This window comes from Chamaea fasciata, unplaced genomic scaffold (assembly GCF_029207755.1).
Source record: "Chamaea fasciata isolate MVZ Bird 193981 ecotype frontalis unplaced genomic scaffold, bChaFas1.0.hap1 SCAF_691, whole genome shotgun sequence".
NCBI classification, from domain to species: Eukaryota; Metazoa; Chordata; class Aves; order Passeriformes; family Sylviidae; genus Chamaea; species Chamaea fasciata.
In genome coordinates, this window is record NW_027094776.1 from 14,821 (window position 1) to 34,738 (window position 19,918).

At 42.7% G+C, this 19,918-nt stretch overlaps 1 protein-coding gene across 1 annotated transcript; it reads left to right on the plus strand.

Annotated features, from left to right (window-relative positions):
• Window positions 1-11,696: 11,696 nt before the first annotated feature.
• On the plus strand, window positions 11,697-18,129 carry FZD4 (frizzled class receptor 4). The gene is given in 3 exon segments (XM_066209150.1): window positions 11,697-11,912; window positions 11,914-12,327; window positions 13,545-18,129. Coding segments are annotated over 3 exon segments (1,959 nt in total). The 3' UTR covers window positions 14,874-18,129.
• Window positions 18,130-19,918: the final 1,789 nt, after the last annotated feature.

Genomic DNA, 19,918 nt, shown 5'->3' on the forward strand with positions numbered 1-19,918 from the left:
TAGTTAAAACTCTCAAGAAAATTTAAAACATAGAAGCACTCAGAAAACAAAACCTTCTTTTCAGCATTTCTGGCTCATTCCTAGAAGCCATTTCAAACTTTTCTGCTCAATCAGTTAAGAAAGTCACAGAAGCATAGCAACATCACAGTGTCCCCAGGAAAAAAGGCACCAAAGAGCCTTGAGAAAACTGTGAATAATGCAGAAAGCAAGAACAAATGTTTTATATATGTGGTATTGTTAAAACTCTCAAGTGGCATAAATACAATAAACAATAGCAAAGAATAGGATATTTCTGTTTGTTTCCCCACACTTGAGATGACCTAACCTACCTCATGCATAGTTCCACTTTGGGACTCATGAGTTATTTGATCAGTTCAAACTTGTGAAAATAAACACTATTATTCTACTGTTTTACATTCTTTTGTTCTCTGTAAATAGACTGAGAAATAGCGAAGTAAATTATAATAAAATCCAAATCAAAATAAAAACTGCTGATATAGCAGAAACAACAGAAGGGGGGAAAAAAAAGTGTAATAAACACAGAAATAATGAAGTTAAATACTCATCACTGAGAACAGCTCTGTGTCCTCCAGATGATTGTGTCACTGTTTTATGGTGGAGTTCTGATCTCATTTACAGATGTCTCCTGCAGAGACTTCCCTCATGCTAACCCTGGCATGGCCAAGAGAAAGACCTAACATTGTGGGGACAGTATTTTCAGAGAATCCTGTGGAGTTAGATGTTCAGATTTCATTGGATGTCAGTGCAGGTTGAACACCTAACTTTTTGTTTTGAAAAAAATCCCCTTGTAAAATAATAGGCCATTTCTTTGGCCCTACCTATATTGTCTTCCAGACGGTATTTTCCAGTGTTTTTTCTAGTTGTAAGTAAATGCTGTGGGGGCTACATTAGTATCTGCAGACCCAGCTAGAAGCGATGAACTTGATTTCAAATTCTTTATTAATAAGAGGTTTGCTCTCTGGGCCCTAGGCCCAAAACTCCATCCATGGCTCTGTGTGGCAGTGACATCTTGAAAACATGTCTTGCAGATCATTTAATGACCAAATTTGTGCACATCATGTTTTCAGAATTACTATTGTTCATAATATCAATGATAGGGCTTTCATCACTCCCTGAGAGAAGTAATTTTGCAACCTGATATATGTCACTGTTGGAAGGCTTCCCTCAATATTTTTATAGTGGTTTTTAGCACTGGAAGACTCTGACAATAGAGAGCAGGAAGTTCACTGCATTGGCTCAAACTCAGTATGCATGTGCATATGCCTGTTCATAGAGATGAGGTAACTAGTCAGACATGGTATCATTTTACATTCCTGTCCCACACCAGAAAAGCACCTTCCTTCTTTATGCTATTTATGGAAAATAGAAGAATTTACTTGGTTCTTTTTTTGGACAAGACATAATGTTAATGTTTTATACAGACCTCTTAGGTCAAAAGCCCAGGAGGGAATCAATACAGCTCTGGCTGGGAGAGCATGCTGTCCCTAAAAAGAAGGCAGTAAGTGTGGTTAATGACCTGATGTCCACAAATGTCCAAATTCTGTTGCAATGCCAAAAAAACGATTAATCCAAATGATACAGTTTGAGTAAGTTCCCTCATATAGAAACTTAAGCAAAGTTCACACGCAAAATCATAATGCATGCAAGAAATTATATCTCCTCCTGGCACTCCCACACCCACTGAACAGCATCCATCTCTGCTTAGAGAGAAAAATGTAAAAATAGCACAGAAAAGCACATTTTCAGGTGATGAAGTGAAATTTTAAGTTAACTGAATAGCCGAGTTTAAAAGAGTATGCAGCTTTGACCAATGTATGAAAGAGTTATAATTACTGATGATCCAAAAAAAGAGGTATATGAGTTTACAGGCTTACCAGAATCTACATGGTCACAAAAAAAAAGTCATTTAACGTTCTGCATCTAAGTTTGATTTGGCTGAAGAAAGTAAATCCATCTTTTACCAATACTACTTTCCAGAAGGGTTTCTCTTTTCCCTTGTGTCTACTTAACAAATGATCTCTGTAAATGCTGGCTATTTACTTACAGAAATCATGTTGATGGGACCCAGTTCATCCTTTCCTAATTCAAAGGCTGGAGGTGCATGGTATTATATTTTATGTGCAAGTCTTATAATAACAATGTTTAAATGATCCTCTTGTCAGGCTGAAGAATATTTATTCTACAGCCATGCACTGTTGCCCAAGGGTTCTTGCATAAATTCTTCCTTAATCTTCACTCCCCTGTTTAACTTAAGCCTATGTTAGTTCCTCTTACCTTTTTACCCAGATGCCTGAAGGAGCTAAGGAATTAGATACACATCCTGAGCTCCTTTAATAGTCAAGGGAGAGTGAAGCATCTCCAGTGCAGCCACTTTAGATCTGAACTGGACTCTCAATTACCTTCTCTGTCTGCCTTCCCACATGGTATTCAATGGAGACAAATTTAGCACCCTCAAAACTTATCAAAAATTGTATCCCTATATCAGGTGCACAGGAAGGAGAGGCAGGCTTTAGGGCAGGACAGAGAGGGTCACTGGCCTTGGCAGTGGTTCCTTCCATTGCAGTCATCTTGGCATGGTGGCAAAGAGAGTCTTTGAGAGCCTTTCCTGCAGGATTAAAACATTCTACCTCAGCCTCAGGAGCCAGATGCACTGGAAGAGTGGCCTTTGTCTAAATTTGGCACCCAATTCTTCACTGCTTTGCTCCATATGATGAGAGCAAAAGGGTTTGTTTGTGTGTTGATCTTCTTTTCAACTAATTTCTTCATATGTCTGAAGTGATTTTATGTCAAAAATTGAATAACAATCTTGCCTCTCGGTATAGCACCATGCCCAGTTGTGGCCTACAATTTTTCTGTTTGGGAAATAACTTGCTCTAGTTTTATTTGGGGAATATTTAGGTTAGATGGCAGCTTTCTTACGTTTTTTATGCACATTTTTGGGGCGTTTTCTTTTTATATTTTTCATAATTCCCCAAGGAGGTGTGTACAGTGTCAACAGTACTGAAAGACATGAACTGAAGGAACTGAAACATCATGGTAATCTAGTTTTCATGGTAATTTGGCCCATGGAAATCTCTCCCAGGAATAAAAATGCCTGAGAAAAATGGAATTCACATAAACTCTCATTATTTTCCAAGTCCATGTATGAGTCTGTGGGGAAATAGATGAATTGTCAGCCTCCAAATATAAATTACATTGCCCGAGAATGAAAGATCAGTTCATACTCAAATTCCAGATCCAGTAATAATAAAAACAAAATTCACCATTAGTTCCATTGATAACATAACCTCAGTACAGTGCAAAAATACCACCGTGATCAGCACAGCATAAAAGAATAAGGGTGTGGTTCCCTCATGGTTGAAGCCAAACTAAGCTGATCGGCTTCCTTTTGTGGTCACACCACCCCTTCTTGTCATCACAGCACTATTTATTTTATTTTGTTAGTTTTCTAATAATCAGTACCTGGACCTATCCTGCCCTGCCAAGGAGTCAGAGGAAGAGAACATACGTGCAAAGTGTAAGGTGGGTTGCACTCCACATAATCACCTGTATGCATGCAAGGAACCTAAGGCAAATGTAGATTGGCAGCAAAGCCTTCTGCACAAGACAGAATGGCATTATTTGTGCTCAGACTAATTTGAAAGTCCTTTGGTTTGTGTAACAGTGATCCATATGATTAATTTGCCATCTTGGATAGAAATTAGGAAATCTGTTTGCCAAAGACTTGCCAAACCAGTCCTTCTCACTGTCTGTTATGACATTTATGTGTTTGTCTTCCTGTGAATGTAGCACTGCTTTAAGTGTATAGGAATAGGAATTGGTAAAGAAAAAGAAAAGCTATGAATGTCATATACAAATGGTTAATGGAGGAGCAGGTCTGTCTGTGTGAGAAAGAGGAATAAGCTATCCTGGAAGAGAAAGTAGAATAACGTGGATATATTTTGCAATTACATGCATGCTGGGTGTATAAACATGTTAACAAAAACTCATCTCCTTATGTGAAATAATTATACAGCTCTCTAGCTGAATGCATTCTGTAATCATTTAAAGAGAAAACAACCATAAATAAATTAAAATGTTTTTGAAAGTTAGAAAAAAATAAAAGAATTGCAGCGGAGACTGGAATGTGGAAATAATTAGCACTCAGTAACTGTGTTTTAAATGGCCCACAAAGTGAAGAATAGTGCCACTGTAAACTGGGCAGCCCAGCTAGAACTGGAAGGCTCAAGCATGGCTGCTTATTTTAAAGTTCCCTGTGACTCCATTAGGCCCTGGAGGCAGCGGTGTGTATAACTAAAAGGCACGGTACTGGTACGTGACGCGGCTCCAGAGAGCACCGCCAACAGCCCCTATCCTCACCGGGACAGGTTTCACTCCTGTGTCCAGTTCCCCCTTTGTGTATTCACAGGCACTACAAAAGCAACGTGCACGCAGCAGACTTCACCTCCTGGCAGATGTCGAGTTCCTTTCCCAGGAGAGTGACCCCACCGCCTGCCGAACACAATACAAAGAAGGGGTTTTTTCCAGCCGTGCCCTGCAAGTCAATACTTGCTGTTATGTAACTAAACACAGCATATCAGCTCACATTGCCTTTTTAATGCGGAAAAATAGTACGTTTTAAGATTTGTGGCCAGATTCATCACACGCCTGACAGCTCTGTGCTGCTCCAATGACACAGAACAGCTTTCAGCCTGCAATAACAGATTGATTAAACCAACTCATCATGGTATCACTGGAGCAGTGCAAACCAGTTGAAGCATAACAGTAAACCTACCTTCTCAGCTTTGATTTTGAGAGATTTATATCTCAGCCTGATATAATTTCCAAAGATTAAAAAGTATAATGGATTAATTAATTAATGTCCATGCTTAAAATCTTGATATTTACTTATTTGGTAATAAGTTAATTAATTTAAATGTTTGGAATCTTTGTGTTTACTTCTTGGTTAATACATTTGAGGAGAAAGGACTATAGGATGATTTTTAAAAAACCTGTTCCCCTGTATCCATAAGCATGTTTGTGGTGATGTTAGTGACAGCTGGATGTGAAGACCAGGACTGAGAGCAACCTGGGTGACTTAGGAGCAGTAAGTTATCTCAAAGTCTCACGTAAGACAGAAGGAGTCCATCTTAAGTCAGCTGCACTGAAATTTGCTTCACAGACTGTACAAAATGACACCGAAAGCCAAGTACAATTTTTCATATGGACAGCAAACACACAGGAAATAACCTCTGATGCTGCCATAGAATTAAAGCAAAACAGGATGCAGAAAGGTTTAGTGGGAAAGATGACTCTGCAAAAAGGAAACTGAGCCTTATTTATAAAGCAAGACTCATGACCTCTCAGGGAGGGAGAACTCAGCCTGTCATTTTCTACCATGGCTAAATCACACCTCATGAGCAATCAGTCTATTATTTCCAAAGTTTTCAGGCTAATTTGCTATTGTGAAAAGAAATTTCTTCAAATGATACAAAAAGTGCATTCTACCTCCCTGCACATGCCAAATCTGAAGCTTCAAATTCAAGCTGTTTTGGATTTATCTGAGCACTAAAAACAAAAAAAAAAAAAAAAAAAGGGACCTCTGAACAATTTTCTGAGAAGAAAACCGTTCATCAATTTCCAGAAAAAAATAATCATTTGGGTTAAGGTCAATGTGGGAAATTTCAAGCCAAAATGTGAATTTCTGAGCATTATAGAAGTAATGGTGAGCAGCAGTTTAAACTGAAAGTCCTTCTGAGAGACAAAAACACTAATTCCAAACTTCATGCTGAGTTTTGCCTCTACCCCGGCAAAAAGTCTACTAATTTTCCTAAAGGGAAGAGATGTGCTTGAAACTGGTCATGCTGTATCTCTGCAGCAGAGCTTTCCTAAGAAGTTTGTCAAAATTAGGCAAGGGAAGAGGGCAGGGATTTTTGGATAGGATTTGTATTTTACCACAAAATTTTATAAACATGAATACACTATGAAAAACTCCTTGTGCAAATGTTTTTGTCTCAACAGATCCTGAGAGTGACTTTGCCTCACAGCTCCTTGCCTGTTCTGCTAATCTGGTTGGAGAGGTACATAAATCTGAATTACATGAAGAGACTTTTGGAAAACTGTACATTTTTTTAAAAATTAAAATTATTCTTCAAGTTAACAAGAGAAATACTTATGTGAAAAAAAATACTAACACATAGATGAAGTGACCTAAGTGGCCTTTATATGGGCATCTTTCATCTTATGAGATTTATGGATTTGCTCCCTGTTCCCCATGGAACCTTGTGTGTGATACTTCTGTGCCACCTGGATTTCTAACCCCACCCATCATCTGAGAAATCCTCTTGTACTGTCGAGTGTTTTGATGCTATCTTAATGCAAAGGATTTCTCAAAATTATGCATATTAAGTAGCACTGAAATTTCCTGTTTACAATGCTATAAAACCAAATTCTGAGGTCTCTGTGCAAACCAAATATTGACTTTTAAGGGTCATGGAGTAACTATTGACCCAAATTGGCATGCAAGGAATTATACATGTGAATCTAGATATGGGATCTGTGTCACAGCTTAGCTGCACCGAAGTACCTTAAAGAAATTACAGTCATAACTGCATGAAAAGAGAGATTCACAGCCTGTCAGGAGACTGGTGCTCTAGACACACTGCTGATATTGTCTGGGTGTCCCCTTGCGTGGAGAGCTGGCTCACACGGAGGCACCAAGTGTAGAAATTTAAACAGAGTATCCTGAGAGTATCAGGAGCCAAATCCCATTGGGTCAGGCCCAGAAGCATTCTGCAGTGCACTATGGGAGGTAAATTTGCACATAGTATACACTTTATTTTAAAGTCTGGGACAAGTCCTGCTCAACTGAGATCAGTGTTGATTGATTCAACATCATTGAATAAGAGTGCCACAATGTGCACCCCCTTGTGCACTGATGGTACCTGTATTGTATCTGCTCTCCACAATTACCTGAAGCCAGGTGAGGGGCAGTCTCTTCTCCCAGTGAACAACAGAACAAGAGGAAATGGCCTCAAGTTGCACCAGGGGAGGTTTAGATTGGATATCAGGAAAAATTGCTTTACTGAAGAGGTGATCAAGCACTTGGAACAGGCTGCTCAAGGAAGTGAAGAGTTCAGCATTCCTGGAAGTGTTCAAAAAACATGTAAATGTGGCACTTAGGGATGTGGTTTAGTGGTGATTTTAGCTTGGCAGTGCTGGGCTAGTGCTTGCACTTAATGATCTTCTCCAACTTTAATGTTTCGATGATTCTATGAATACTTCAGATATAAAACCCCAGATATTTGTGTATGTAAATATATTTGCATATTTATATATGTACATGTGCATAAATACATAGGCAGCTCACTGCACTGGGTTTTTTCTGAGATTGTGTAGTGCCATGTTCACTGGAAGTGTCATGACAATACCATTTCTTTCTGATTGTTACTGGACAATTGAAACTATGACGATAATGGATAACTGCAAGGAGGGGAATATTTGTATTTCCTGCCTTAATAGAGTCCGCCTCATGAGATACAGAAGTAAGGCAGAAAGCTTATGTTAAGCTTATGAATGGTAATTAGGAAAACCATTTAAAATATGTTGCTCGATGCTTGCAAAGACATCATTGAATAAGAAGGTGATTGATTTAGGTCTTGATTTTGAGAAAGAAGATCCTGAGTAAAAAATTCAACTGGAATTTGGATGGAATTTTTTAAAAAAAATCTGCTATAAAATTTATAAATTATAAAGTTAATTAAGTTTAATAAAAGCATAAATGTCAAAGAGTAGGAAGGAGACATTGGTTTGAATGCATATAAATCCAAAAGGATTGACAAGAGTGTGACAAAATATACACAACAACAAAAAAAAATTAATGGACTGATGTTCAAAGAAAATACTGTTTTATGTAAATTGAGACTAAAAAAAAGTCATTACTGGTAGAAGTCTGTTACTTGATGGAAGTTGTGGAATTGTGAGTAAACAAAACAGGTAACAGCTAGGTCCATCAGTGATTTTTGTTGTATATTGAAAAATATATATGAGATGAGTTATATCATAGAGATAACTAATAGTAATTAAGCCATTCTTAAAATTTCAGTGCCCAAAAACCACTCCAGAATCTAAACATTTTAAAAGCCTTAAATGTTTATTTTACTTATATTATTATTGACTTGTATATATAAAGACTATAATATAATATTATTATAGTATTGACTCGTATATATTATGCAAGATATTTGAAAGAACTTTCTGGAAGGCAATGTGAATATTCTCTCATCAACTCCCAGGAGACTGGCTGAGAGGCAGGGACTATTCTCATCCACCACTAGACACCTCTAGGAGTTTTCACCACTGGGCTGGTCATTCTACATTCCTTTTACAGTCAACTGAGAGATAGAGGTATTTCTAGAATGAAATTCATCTGACTAAAAGCTGACATCTATGTTTAGTTAAAATAACCACTTCCTAATGTGGTATACACATTTTTTGTTAGAAAACCAACAGGATACCCAAGTTTTCTCAGATCTGCCTGCAAGGCTTTGGTCCTGGCTCTCCTTGTGATGCAGTAGAAGAGATCATGTCCTTGGAGAAGTTGTGTGTGAGGTCATCTTGTCGGACTGAGCTTTTGGCATGAGTATCACTCCAGTGGGAAGGCTGAGCTCAGGACTGAATGTTCTACCACTACAGTCCAGGCAAAGCTTGTTACACTGATAATGTTCAAAGAGTTATGAACCTTCCTAGATGCCCTAAAAAACAGTGGAAGACTCAGAGATCCTGGTAAGCATTATTTATTTTCATAGTGTAAAAATATGTCCATGGCTTTCATAAATACGCAAAAAATTACATACAAATGTAAGGGGGAAATACTAAAAACAAGATGATAAAAATAAGAAGGATTTTGTATTAATGTCATTCCTATTATGTAAGCTGCCTTCTGCAAGTGCCTGTCTATCTTGACTTTACCTCTCTTGACTCTAAAGGGACCAAGGGTGCTGAAACTACTAATTCAGACACATCTATTTATACTGTAAAGGATGGTTTGAGCTGAAAGTGGTATTTAAATGGCAGGGTAAAATCTTGCACCTTTAAAATCAAATGTATGATTAAGAATTGGGAAAGATCCCTTACAATAAGAAACTCAGGAAGTTCAATCTATTTTGATAACTAAAAAAGGGCATAAGGTACCTTAGTCACAGCCTGACATTACCTACAGGGTTAATCTCAATAATGAATTCTCAACCTGTCCAGCAAAGATAGAACAAAAATCAGTGGCTGGAAGATGGAGATAACTCAGACTAGAAACCAAATATAATTATTGGTGGTGACAAGAAAGAGTATTTGTAAGGGTGGCTGATGATCCTTCAACTAAAGAACCCTCAAAATAAAATTTATAAAAAAATATGCTGCAAATCAGGCAACCAATAATTGAGGAAGGAATATAGCTTTTTTTGTGCCAGATTCAGGCCAGTGTCTCACACTGCCCAGTAGTCTAAGAATCTATAAATCCACTATCCAGAAGTTTTCCTATTTTGATATGTTTAAAGAAAATGTTATCTACATGCTTATTGGTGTGACATTGAATCACTGTTATATGCATAAGGTTCAAAGCAGGTTAATTACCATTTTCTCCAACTCCAGCCTCTCATATGGTTTGCCACTGGCTCTCACAGCACTCTTGTTTTGAAAACTAATTCCCATTATCTAAAAGACTTTCCAAAGCAAACAGAGCAGTGTGGTACTTTCTAATATTTATTTTGTATTCTCAAAGAAGAGGCAATAGTGGTAGGAGGTTTTTTTGGGGGGAAGAGTTCTTCTACAAAGGTACTTGTGTCCACTGCAGTTTTATTTAGTCCAAGGAATAGGTCTATGCGCCAAGGGATTTGCTTTGTAACTTCTGAATATGCAGTAGGTGGTTTATTTAATGGAAATTAGGTAAAGGCCTTATTCTAGTAACAGCAAACTCTGCTTTGGTGCCTAACTACAGCAGGAGATGGCAGATGAAAAGGGATTTCACATGCTAAGACAAAGATGCATAGTTTTTAAGGTCACTATGATTCTCCCTCTAGCCTTCTTTCCTACATAATTTGGAAAACAAATAAACTCTAACCAAAACCTTCTCCTGTGGAAGCCTGCCTCTTACTCTGATGTGTTTGACTGCATGGGGAGTGCCCATCACCCATTCCCTGCACTTGTGTGCTAGGGAAGGTAAATTCGGCTGTGCTGGGAACAGCTCAGTGGACATGTGCAGCACACCATGTGTGTTCACAGCATTATCACCCACCCAGATTAGCAGCTGAGCACTGCCGGGTCCAGACAGCAATGCCTGCAGGTACATATGGGCTTTGCAAGATATGGTTGAGTTGCTGACTCCATTGCAGGCTCCTTGCCTGACCTTGGGCTGGAGCACTGTCTGCATCTGTGTTTAAAAAGTTAAGATAATATTACTTGTCTGCCTCACAAGGATTTTGTGAGGTTAGAGACACTGTTTATTCAAGCTAGATGTAAAATGTTACAGCAATGAGCGCTATTATAAATATAAGAGCATATAAATACCTACGCTCATGAAACCTCAATTAAAGCACTTACCCATCTTTCTAGAGGAAAGCACATTAATGCCCATCAGTCCTTGCAATGTCCCAGGACAGCTCACAGTTTCCCCCCTCTCTGAGGTAAAGAAACTCCACTGGCAACAGAGCCTCAGAGGGGAAATGTGCAGTGAGTGAGCAAAGAGCATTTCATAGCACAGGTTTTGCTGTGATTTACAGTCTTGTGCTTGGTACGGAGCAACAGCTGAGGGGTGGCTTATCCCATTAGTCCCAGTCTTGGTTGACCAATGGAGCTGGGGAATAATGGGAAGCAGCAAAGGCCCTGAGGTGCACTCAGAGGCCTGGCTACCTGTGACAGACACCCTGCACATGCAGGAGCACATGCATATGCCACATGCTGTATGCACACAGAAGGAGGTTGCTTAACTAGGGCTTTACAAATATTTTCAAAGTGCTTTACAAACAGTTCATTAATAGATGACATATTTTTTGCTAAAGGCACAACCAGCTCAACTAGATTTTATTACAGGTGTAAATAATATCAAGCGAATTTAAGTGTGAGCCTTGTTTCTCTGCTCTTAATCCCTCCTCCTGCTGACATGTCTGCTTAATCATCCAGCCCTTTCCTCCCAAATTCACAAATGCTTCATCCACACTTACTTATTTTACAGGGATTTATACAAATGTCAGGAGGTACCTAGCAGTGCCCTACAGGTTTCATGGCCCCAATGAAAAAACAAACAATGCTACAGGCCAGATGTGACCCAGCGGTGCAGTTTAACCCATTGAGAAGACAAAGCAGCAGCTTAGAAAGCCACCCCGCACATTTTTAACCCGATGTGGAAGAGCTGAGCACTTTAGGGCTGGCGAAAGGTCAAAAATGTGGGGAGGATTGGGGCACGATGAGCCCGGACACATCTGCTGAGCCCAAATACATCTGCACGGGGCTCAGCCTACCCTGTTCCTGCGGAGCCTACACTGTTCCTGCGGAGCCGAACTTGGGGAGCCCTTGGGACCAACACTCACGGTGGGAACTCTGGGGATAGTGACGATGTCTCCCAGGGGCGCTGTCACACGGGACAGAAGGGGGAACCTGTAGAGGGGAGACGAGACACTGACAGGAATCCCCGGGGCTTCTGAGGGATGAAGGGTGCAGGTAGCGGGTCACCAAGAAGAAGGGGCCCCTGCGAGGAACGGTGGGATGCAGACGGTGGAAGCGCGCTCCTTGGGGTTGGGGGTGAGGGTCGGGGCTCCCCAAGGAGGGGGCCGGAGGGGAAGCCCCCGCTGCCCAGTTGAAGCGCAGGTAGGACCCCGCGCCCTGCCGTGCCCTGCGCTGCGCGGGGCAGGCTCCCGCGGCGGGGGCGGTGGCGCCGGGAGGGCCGGGCCGGGAGGCGCGTCCCTCCCCTGGGCCGATTCTCGGCGAGGCTGTTTAATAGCGGAGCCGCCCCCGGCCCGCCCCGTTGGAGCCGGCCCGTGCGGCACGGCGCGGCCGGGGCCGGGGCCGCTGCGGGCCATGGCGGGGGGCGGCGGGGGGGAGGCCGGCCGCGCCCGGCTGCTGGCCGTGCTGCTGGCCGGGCTGCTCGGCGGGGCGCGGGGCTTCGGCGACGAGGAGGAGCGGCGCTGCGACGCCATCCGCATCGCCATGTGCCAGAACCTGGGCTACAATGTCACCAAGATGCCCAACCTGGTGGGGCACGAGCTGCAGGCGGACGCGGAACTGCAGCTCACCACCTTCACCCCCCTCATCCAGTACGGCTGCTCCAGCCAGCTCCAGGTGCGTCGGGGCTCCGGGGGGACCTGGCTGCGTGGGCGAGGTGGGGACGACACACAACGGGGCTGTGCGGTCCCGGGCCGGCTGCTGTCCCCCAGCACCCCGTCCTCATCCCCTCGACTCAGTACTAAACCAGCCCGAAAGTCGCGCCGCCTCGCAGTGTCGCTCCTGGCGGGCTGGGAAGAGAGCGCTGTTCACGTTGGGCGGAGGTGCGGTGTCCCGGCGGTGTCCCGGCGGTGTCCCGGCGGTGTCCCGGCGGTGTCCCGGCGGTGTCCCGGCGGTGTCCCGGCGGTGTCCCGGCGGTGTCCCGGCGGTGTCCCGGCGGTGTCCCGGCTGCCCGCCGCAGCGCGGTAACCCCCGCCCGCCCGCTCGCGGAGGCTGCGGCAACTCCCGGAGCTTTCCCGGCCGCTGCCCCTCCGTCCCGGCCGTGCCCCAGGTGCCGCGCCCGATTCCCTGCAGAACGAGCGGAGCTGGCCGCGGGGAGCTGGGGCAGCTCGGGACCCCGCCGGGAGCTTCACCGCGAAAGTTTCTTTCCCAGGCGAATGGCAGGATCCCTGTCCTCCCCACGGGCATGGATTTCCTCAAACAAAACCCAGCTTGTTTCTCGGAGCAAAGTTCCCGAGTCAGCACGCAATTCCTCTCACGGTGTCGCGTCGCCGAATTACTATTATTCAAAAGACGAGAAAACTACAATATTTTATCACCGTTGTAAAGGCATACGTGAACTTATTCTAAAAGAAAAACCTTTTTTCTAAGAGGATCGTGAACCAAAGTATTTCAATAAATGTTTTTTTTTCCCCCCTGTTTGTTTCTTAGCTGAAATATCCAGGCAATGCTCAGAACAAATACATGTATTTATTTAAACCCCTTTAATTTGGTTTTCTGCTTTCTTAAATTGTACCCTTGAGGTTTAAATTTGGCTAAATCCCACTTGCTTCATTGGAACTGATGGGCTAAATTGACATGGAGCTAATCTAGGGAGTAAAATGTTCAGGCGTTGGCTTCAGACCACATTTGAACTGAAAGAAGACAACATTGTTTTTTTTTTCTCTTTTGTTTTTATTGTTCTTGGTTTATTTGTTTTATGCTACTTCCTGGGTTTTTTTAAGGCAAATGACCAAATATTACTACTAAAAAGGGATAAAAAAAGAAAACTTGTTATATTGCAACCTGTTTAATTTTCCCCTGACGCACTTGTGATTTCTGTTTCTCTCTTCCAGTTCTTCCTGTGTTCGGTTTATGTGCCGATGTGCACAGAGAAGATTAACATCCCTATAGGTCCCTGTGGAGGTATGTGCCTCTCTGTCAAAAGAAGATGTGAACCTGTTTTAAAAGAATTTGGGTTTGTCTGGCCAGACGCCCTAAACTGCAGCAAATTCCCACCCCAGAATGATCACAACCACATGTGCATGGAGGGCCCAGGAGATGAAGAGGTTCCCCTTCACAGCAAGACCTCCTTGCAGCCTGGGGAAGAGTGCCACGGCATGGGATCTAACTCGGATCAGTACATTTGGGTGAAGAGAAGCTTGAGCTGTGTCCTGAAGTGTGGCTATGATGCTGGTCTGTACAGCAGGTCAGCTAAGGAATTCACAGATATCTGGATGGCCATATGGGCCAGTCTTTGCTTCATCTCGACTGCCTTCACAGTCCTGACCTTCCTGATTGATTCATCCAGATTTTCCTACCCGGAGCGACCAATCATATTTTTGAGCATGTGCTACAATATTTATAGCATTGCTTATATTGTGAGGCTAACTGTGGGCCGGGAAAGGATATCCTGTGATTTTGAAGAGGCAGCAGAACCTGTTCTTATCCAAGAAGGTCTTAAGAACACAGGATGTGCGATAATTTTCTTGCTGATGTACTTTTTCGGGATGGCTAGCTCCATCTGGTGGGTTATTCTGACACTGACGTGGTTTCTGGCTGCGGGACTCAAGTGGGGCCACGAAGCAATCGAAATGCACAGCTCCTATTTCCACATCGCAGCCTGGGCCATCCCGGCGGTGAAGACCATTGTTATTTTGATTATGAGACTTGTAGATGCAGATGAGCTCACCGGCCTCTGCTATGTTGGGAACCAGAACCTGGATGCGCTGACAGGCTTTGTTGTGGCTCCGCTTTTTACCTACCTGGTCATTGGGACGTTATTCATTGCAGCAGGACTCGTGGCCTTATTTAAAATCAGGTCTAATCTCCAGAAAGATGGAACTAAAACAGACAAACTGGAAAGACTGATGGTCAAAATTGGAGTCTTTTCAGTGCTGTACACTGTCCCAGCAACGTGTGTCATCGCCTGCTATTTCTACGAGATCTCCAACTGGGCCATTTTCCGCTATTCAGCAGATGATTCCAATATGGCAGTGGAGATGCTCAAAATTTTCATGTCCCTTCTGGTGGGTATTACATCAGGTATGTGGATCTGGTCAGCCAAAACTCTGCACACGTGGCAGAAGTGCTCCAACAGACTGGTGAACTCAGGGAAAGTGAAACGGGAGAAGAGAACAGACGGTTGGGTGAAACCTGGGAAAGGCAACGAGACCGTGGTATGAGAAAAGGACAGCATCCTGCTGGTCTGACTGCTCTCCTGTGAAGGACTGATCCTGTGTAAGCATTGCTGTGTAAATGTTGGGAGTAGAGTAGGGTGACGGTTATACAACCAGTCTCTGGGGATGGGAGAAAAAAAAGCCTTAAAGAATAAACAGCAAAAAGATTGTGCTGCAGATACAATAGCCATAAGCCATGCTGCCCAAAATAGGAGAGCCCAGGGAGGCTTTAAAAGCTGTGAACTACCCAAACATGTTATCATCCCTTTTTTTTTTTTTTTTTTTTTTTTAAAAGCAGGATGCAATTACTGAAGTCTTTAGAAATGGAGGTGCTGTAGGCCATAGCTGTGGGATGATGTTTTCCTTTCATCATCTTACAGTGGATGGAGAAAAGGTAGTCTAGGGCCAAATTCTGGGCTTAATTAGGGTCCGGTTACCAGAAGATGGAGCACCCAGGACCTCAGTCAGATGTCTTCTTTCTGAGTTAAGCATTGAGAAGGAAGCGCTTGATGAGGATTCTGTCTGTATGGGAGAATTCTGGTGTTCCAATACACTGTACAGTTCAGTCAGGGATCACGTCCTGAAACAAATAGCAAATGGATTTTCCATTTGTGATGAGTAGGATTTAGTGAGGTATTAGTGAGGATGACTTTTCAGTCATCTAATGGCCTAATAATAATTTTGACTCATTCTTTTTGCCATTTATAACCTGGTCTGAATGGAGAGTTGATTCTGCCTTGTGGGAATTTCAAGCTCCCTGTGTTTCTTCCCACCTCAGTTATTCTGTGGTTCTATCAATATTTATAAAATCTAAAAGCTTTACTCAAGGCCATCCTCAGAAGCAGACGAATCAGCTCAAATTGGGAAACTGTATATGGTCTTCCACACCCATTATCATTATCCCTCTGACTCCATTCCTGCCCCTTCAGGTGCTCCTGCTATTTCTAGCAGACCACTTTATTCTGCTGCATTTATTAGCTTTAAAAAAAGTCTTAACTATATAGTGTTCCTTCCTACAGGAAAGCAAAAAATTAGTTGAAGGTACCCTCAAACAATGCTATGTTTTTCCAAGCAAACTTACTTGTCTCTCTCTGGAGACTCATTGCATGGAGCAATTAAGTCTTAATGTATTTCATTCAGTGTGATGGTATCTCCTCTTTAGACGCCAGTCTGTGGAGAAGCAAAATGTTAAGTTCCTTGGCAACCTCGTGTTCACACAGATCAGTTGTATAATTATGGGTGTCAGTTGCAATTAAAAGAACATTCTCAGTCCATGACATTGCAGTACAGCTGACTGCCTCACAATGATGCTTCAATTGCTCACTGACAGCTTCAGAGACCTTTTTTTTAATGTATATTTGCACACAGAATGTGAGCAGGCATTCAGTCCTCAGGAGCAAGAGACCTTTCCAGGTTTTGGAAAGGAATCCAGCTTCTTGGTGAATAATGTTGATTCAAAGTAACCGTTGCGTTTTCTTGTTCTTTTATTTGAGGAGGCACCAGCTTGTGATTGTGGGGAGCTGAATGTAGTGTCCAGGGGCTTGTAAGAAAGGTGGTGCAAATACAAATATTCTAGAAGCACTTAAGAGAGCACTGTTATGATGCTCTATCCCTTTGAAACACATTTGGTTTTACCTATGTGCCCCAAGCTTTTGCTTCCTTTGTTTGTATGGAACCTGATCAGCTGCAGAGCATCCCCCTGGTGCCCCAACTTCCATAATCTTCCAGGGCAGCTGAGAGCAGATGCTGCTTTATTAAAGTACTTGCTTTCCACACAGGTGCCCGTGTGCTTCCCAAACCACTGTTCGCTCCAGCTCTGGAAGTGAACACTAATCCGTCCCAGAAGCATGTATTGTTTCAATGTCAGTGTTGAAACATGTGTTAGAGAATGGGTTTTTTTTTTCTTTTACAAACAAAATCCAGACCCCAAACAAACCCTAATGGCAGTCTTTGTGGTTGGGCTCCCTCTCCAGCAGAACAAGTGACAACTTGACACATTCTGTTCAAGACACACAAGCACTGTCTTGGCCAACACCACATTCCAGCTGGGCCTTTTCACCCTCTCCATAAAGTCTCTCGCTGTTAGTGTTGTGTTTGGATCTGGTTATTCCTTTGTGAACAAGGAGTTTTGCAAGTGTGATATCTTCAGATGGCTGAGCTTCTCCATCATGCAGTCTTTCTGCTGGCGCAGTGAGGAATATGAAGTCAGCAGCTGTATGTTGGCTTTCAAGGAGCAAGGATGCAGGATGACCCTCTTTTGTAACCTAGTATTTGGCTGTGCTGAGGTGTCATGTTCACTCAAGGTGTGCTTCCCTCTGAAATGCTTTGGATACTCTCCTGGCTGATAAGACCCATGTTTGAAGAGACTGATTCAATAAATGGCATTTTTAACCTTGTTACATACACAGAAGTGAATGGTAAATAGTGACTTTTTATCAAATCCTTCCATCTCTGCCTGTGATCCTGTGAACTGTTGACAGAGGGATGCCCCTGGTGATATGAGACACAGTGAGCTGGATGAGGATGGCACTGCGTAGCCCTAGGAGGGACCTGGAAGGATATTCCATTAAAGCATGTGAGGGATTCAAATGCTATGGCAAAGGGGTTGGCTGGGGGGAGGCAAGGCACCAGCTGCTGTTCCTGAAGAGACATTATTCCCCAGCAGCTGCGGGAGCACTGTACTGACCCAAAGTGAAATTAGTGGTTGCATCAATTAAACCATTCCATTGGTGTATTCACCTACATGCATTTACCTGGCTTCATGTCAGGGCTGTATAAGTGGGAAGATGCAGCAGACATCCTAAAAATTGGTGCTTGAGAAGAGCGAAGAGCGGGTATCAGCAACTCTTGAGTTCTCTCATTTCAACATTGTTACGAGCTTAAAGCCAAAACCGGTGTGACTAATCCTGTCTCGGAAGTGCAGTTGCTGTGGTTATACAACCAGAAACTTTGCAGGCGTTTCCTTCGATTGCGCAGTCCGTGCTCCCATCTCCCCCCTCAGCATGTGCTCTTGGCACTGCAGGTTTCAGAAGTGTCTGCCAGAGAGGTACAAGCTTAGCTCTTAACATTAAACAGACAAGTTAGCTCCTTTCTCTGAATTTTGAGGAAATAGACACTGATTATTTTGGGGTGTACAGAAAATATATCTACTTCAATGTATGTACTGTAAATTTCTAATTTATCACTGTAAAAAAACCAAACCAACTTTGCTATTTAATTTTTATATCAAAATAAAACTTTAACCGCTGTGGATAACTAAAAAGTTCCTGGCAGCCTTCACATTTTTGGTAAGTTTTTTTCTTAAATAGGCTTCAGCATTGTTGGAAGTGTTTTCTCCTGAAGAAAGAAGGACTGAAATGCTCATGCTGTGGTGAAAGGATGCTTTGAGTGGGTTAATCCAGCATGGTTTGGATACAATAACTGAGAACAAGATATTGTTGGGCAACAGTCAAAGTATGTTCATGTTTCTGCACATGGGGTGGACAGAAACCCTTTCAGAGACAGCACACAGGTCCCGGATGCTGGCTGAGGCTGCAGCTGGAGCTTTGGTGGTGTGGGGGCATGTCCTCAAATCCCAACTGGAAGGCAACACAGAAACACGGCCTGCTGCTGCTCTAGCACTGCTGTAATGTGGCTCCTGAGAAGAGCAGCACCTCCTGTAAGGCTCTTCCAGGTGTTGTGGAATATGTACATCCAAAGCGTGAGCATTCAGATCTGGAGCATGTGGTGGAGGAGGGCGGTGTCACCACCGGTCTGTTCAGTATGTGGGAACTACTAGTGGCTTTTGGAAGGGGAAAATCCTAATCTTAGTAACCTGCTTAAAAGGAGTTAATTCCTATGGGTGATTTCAGTGATTTTAGCCCTTCAGAGGAGAGATTCAGTTGAAAGCCTACATTTTCTAGCAATGGTTTTCTACAAACAAAAGCTTATTAACGCTCTACTTTTCATTCCTGTTTGTCATTTCTGTTCACAGTTGTCATGTATGGGAACAGCAAGGAGTTGTTTTTTGTGTGCATCCCTCACCAGTTTCTTTTGACACTGATAGAACAGTATGCAATATTAATTATTTAAACCCACTTAATTGTCTCCATCATGAAACAATCTGTGTGTGGGATTATTTAATTACAGAATGTTATTCTAATAAAAACTTAAATCAGACTAGAGTGGATAATAGTGAGGGTGTGCTATAAAAAGGAGTAGCAACTATCACCTGTGTATCTGTAGCTAATCAAGTTTTGAAGAGCAGCATCTAAAACTGGTAATTATGAGTGATTTGCTCATGCCTTTGGCAGCTCATCATTGTCATGTTCTCAGGCTGGTGATTGATGCAATCTCTCAAACTTATCCTAATGAGTCTTTAATAAAGGTGCTGTTAACTGTAACAAACATAAGAGAGCTTCTTGGGGAAGGAGCAGCGTCTCCCTCTTGTTCATACCACCTGAAAACCTCAGGTGTGGCATTTAAAAAGGTGTTGGCTGCTCCAGGTCTCTCTCACGGTTGCTTGCCTTCAAACAGATCCCTTACATCAAGTGTCCCAGAACATCACCTTTGAAGTGATAGTGGATTGCTGGAGTGGCTCTGAATGGTGAGCCAGCTCCCCAGACCACGGGGATGACAAATCCACTCAGGTTTGCCTGTTGAGGGAAGTATATATCTGTATGCAGTGCTAACAAAAAATTAGCCTTTATGATGACTTTTTGTGGTTGTTTTGATATTTAGGCTTGGGTTTTTTTTACTTGGTTGATTTTGTCTTTTTTTTTTTTTTTTTTTTTTTTTTTAAGTTGTCTTTAAAGAAAGCAAATGTTGGGGAGTTTGTAGAGAAGGAGGCCAGAGTTGTGCTGCCAGCAATCAGGAGCAGCCTAAGCTCCAGTAATGTGAAAATATGGTGTCACCAAGTCCCTGCCTTCAGTGGTGGTTTCCATCACACCTCCCCCATCTTCAGCCATTCATTCCCATAATGGTGCCACATTTCAGCTCCTCCTTCACTTTGCCAGTACAACTACTTGTGGTATGGTGCAGGCGTCATCTTGCACAGCTGCTTCCCAAGCCCT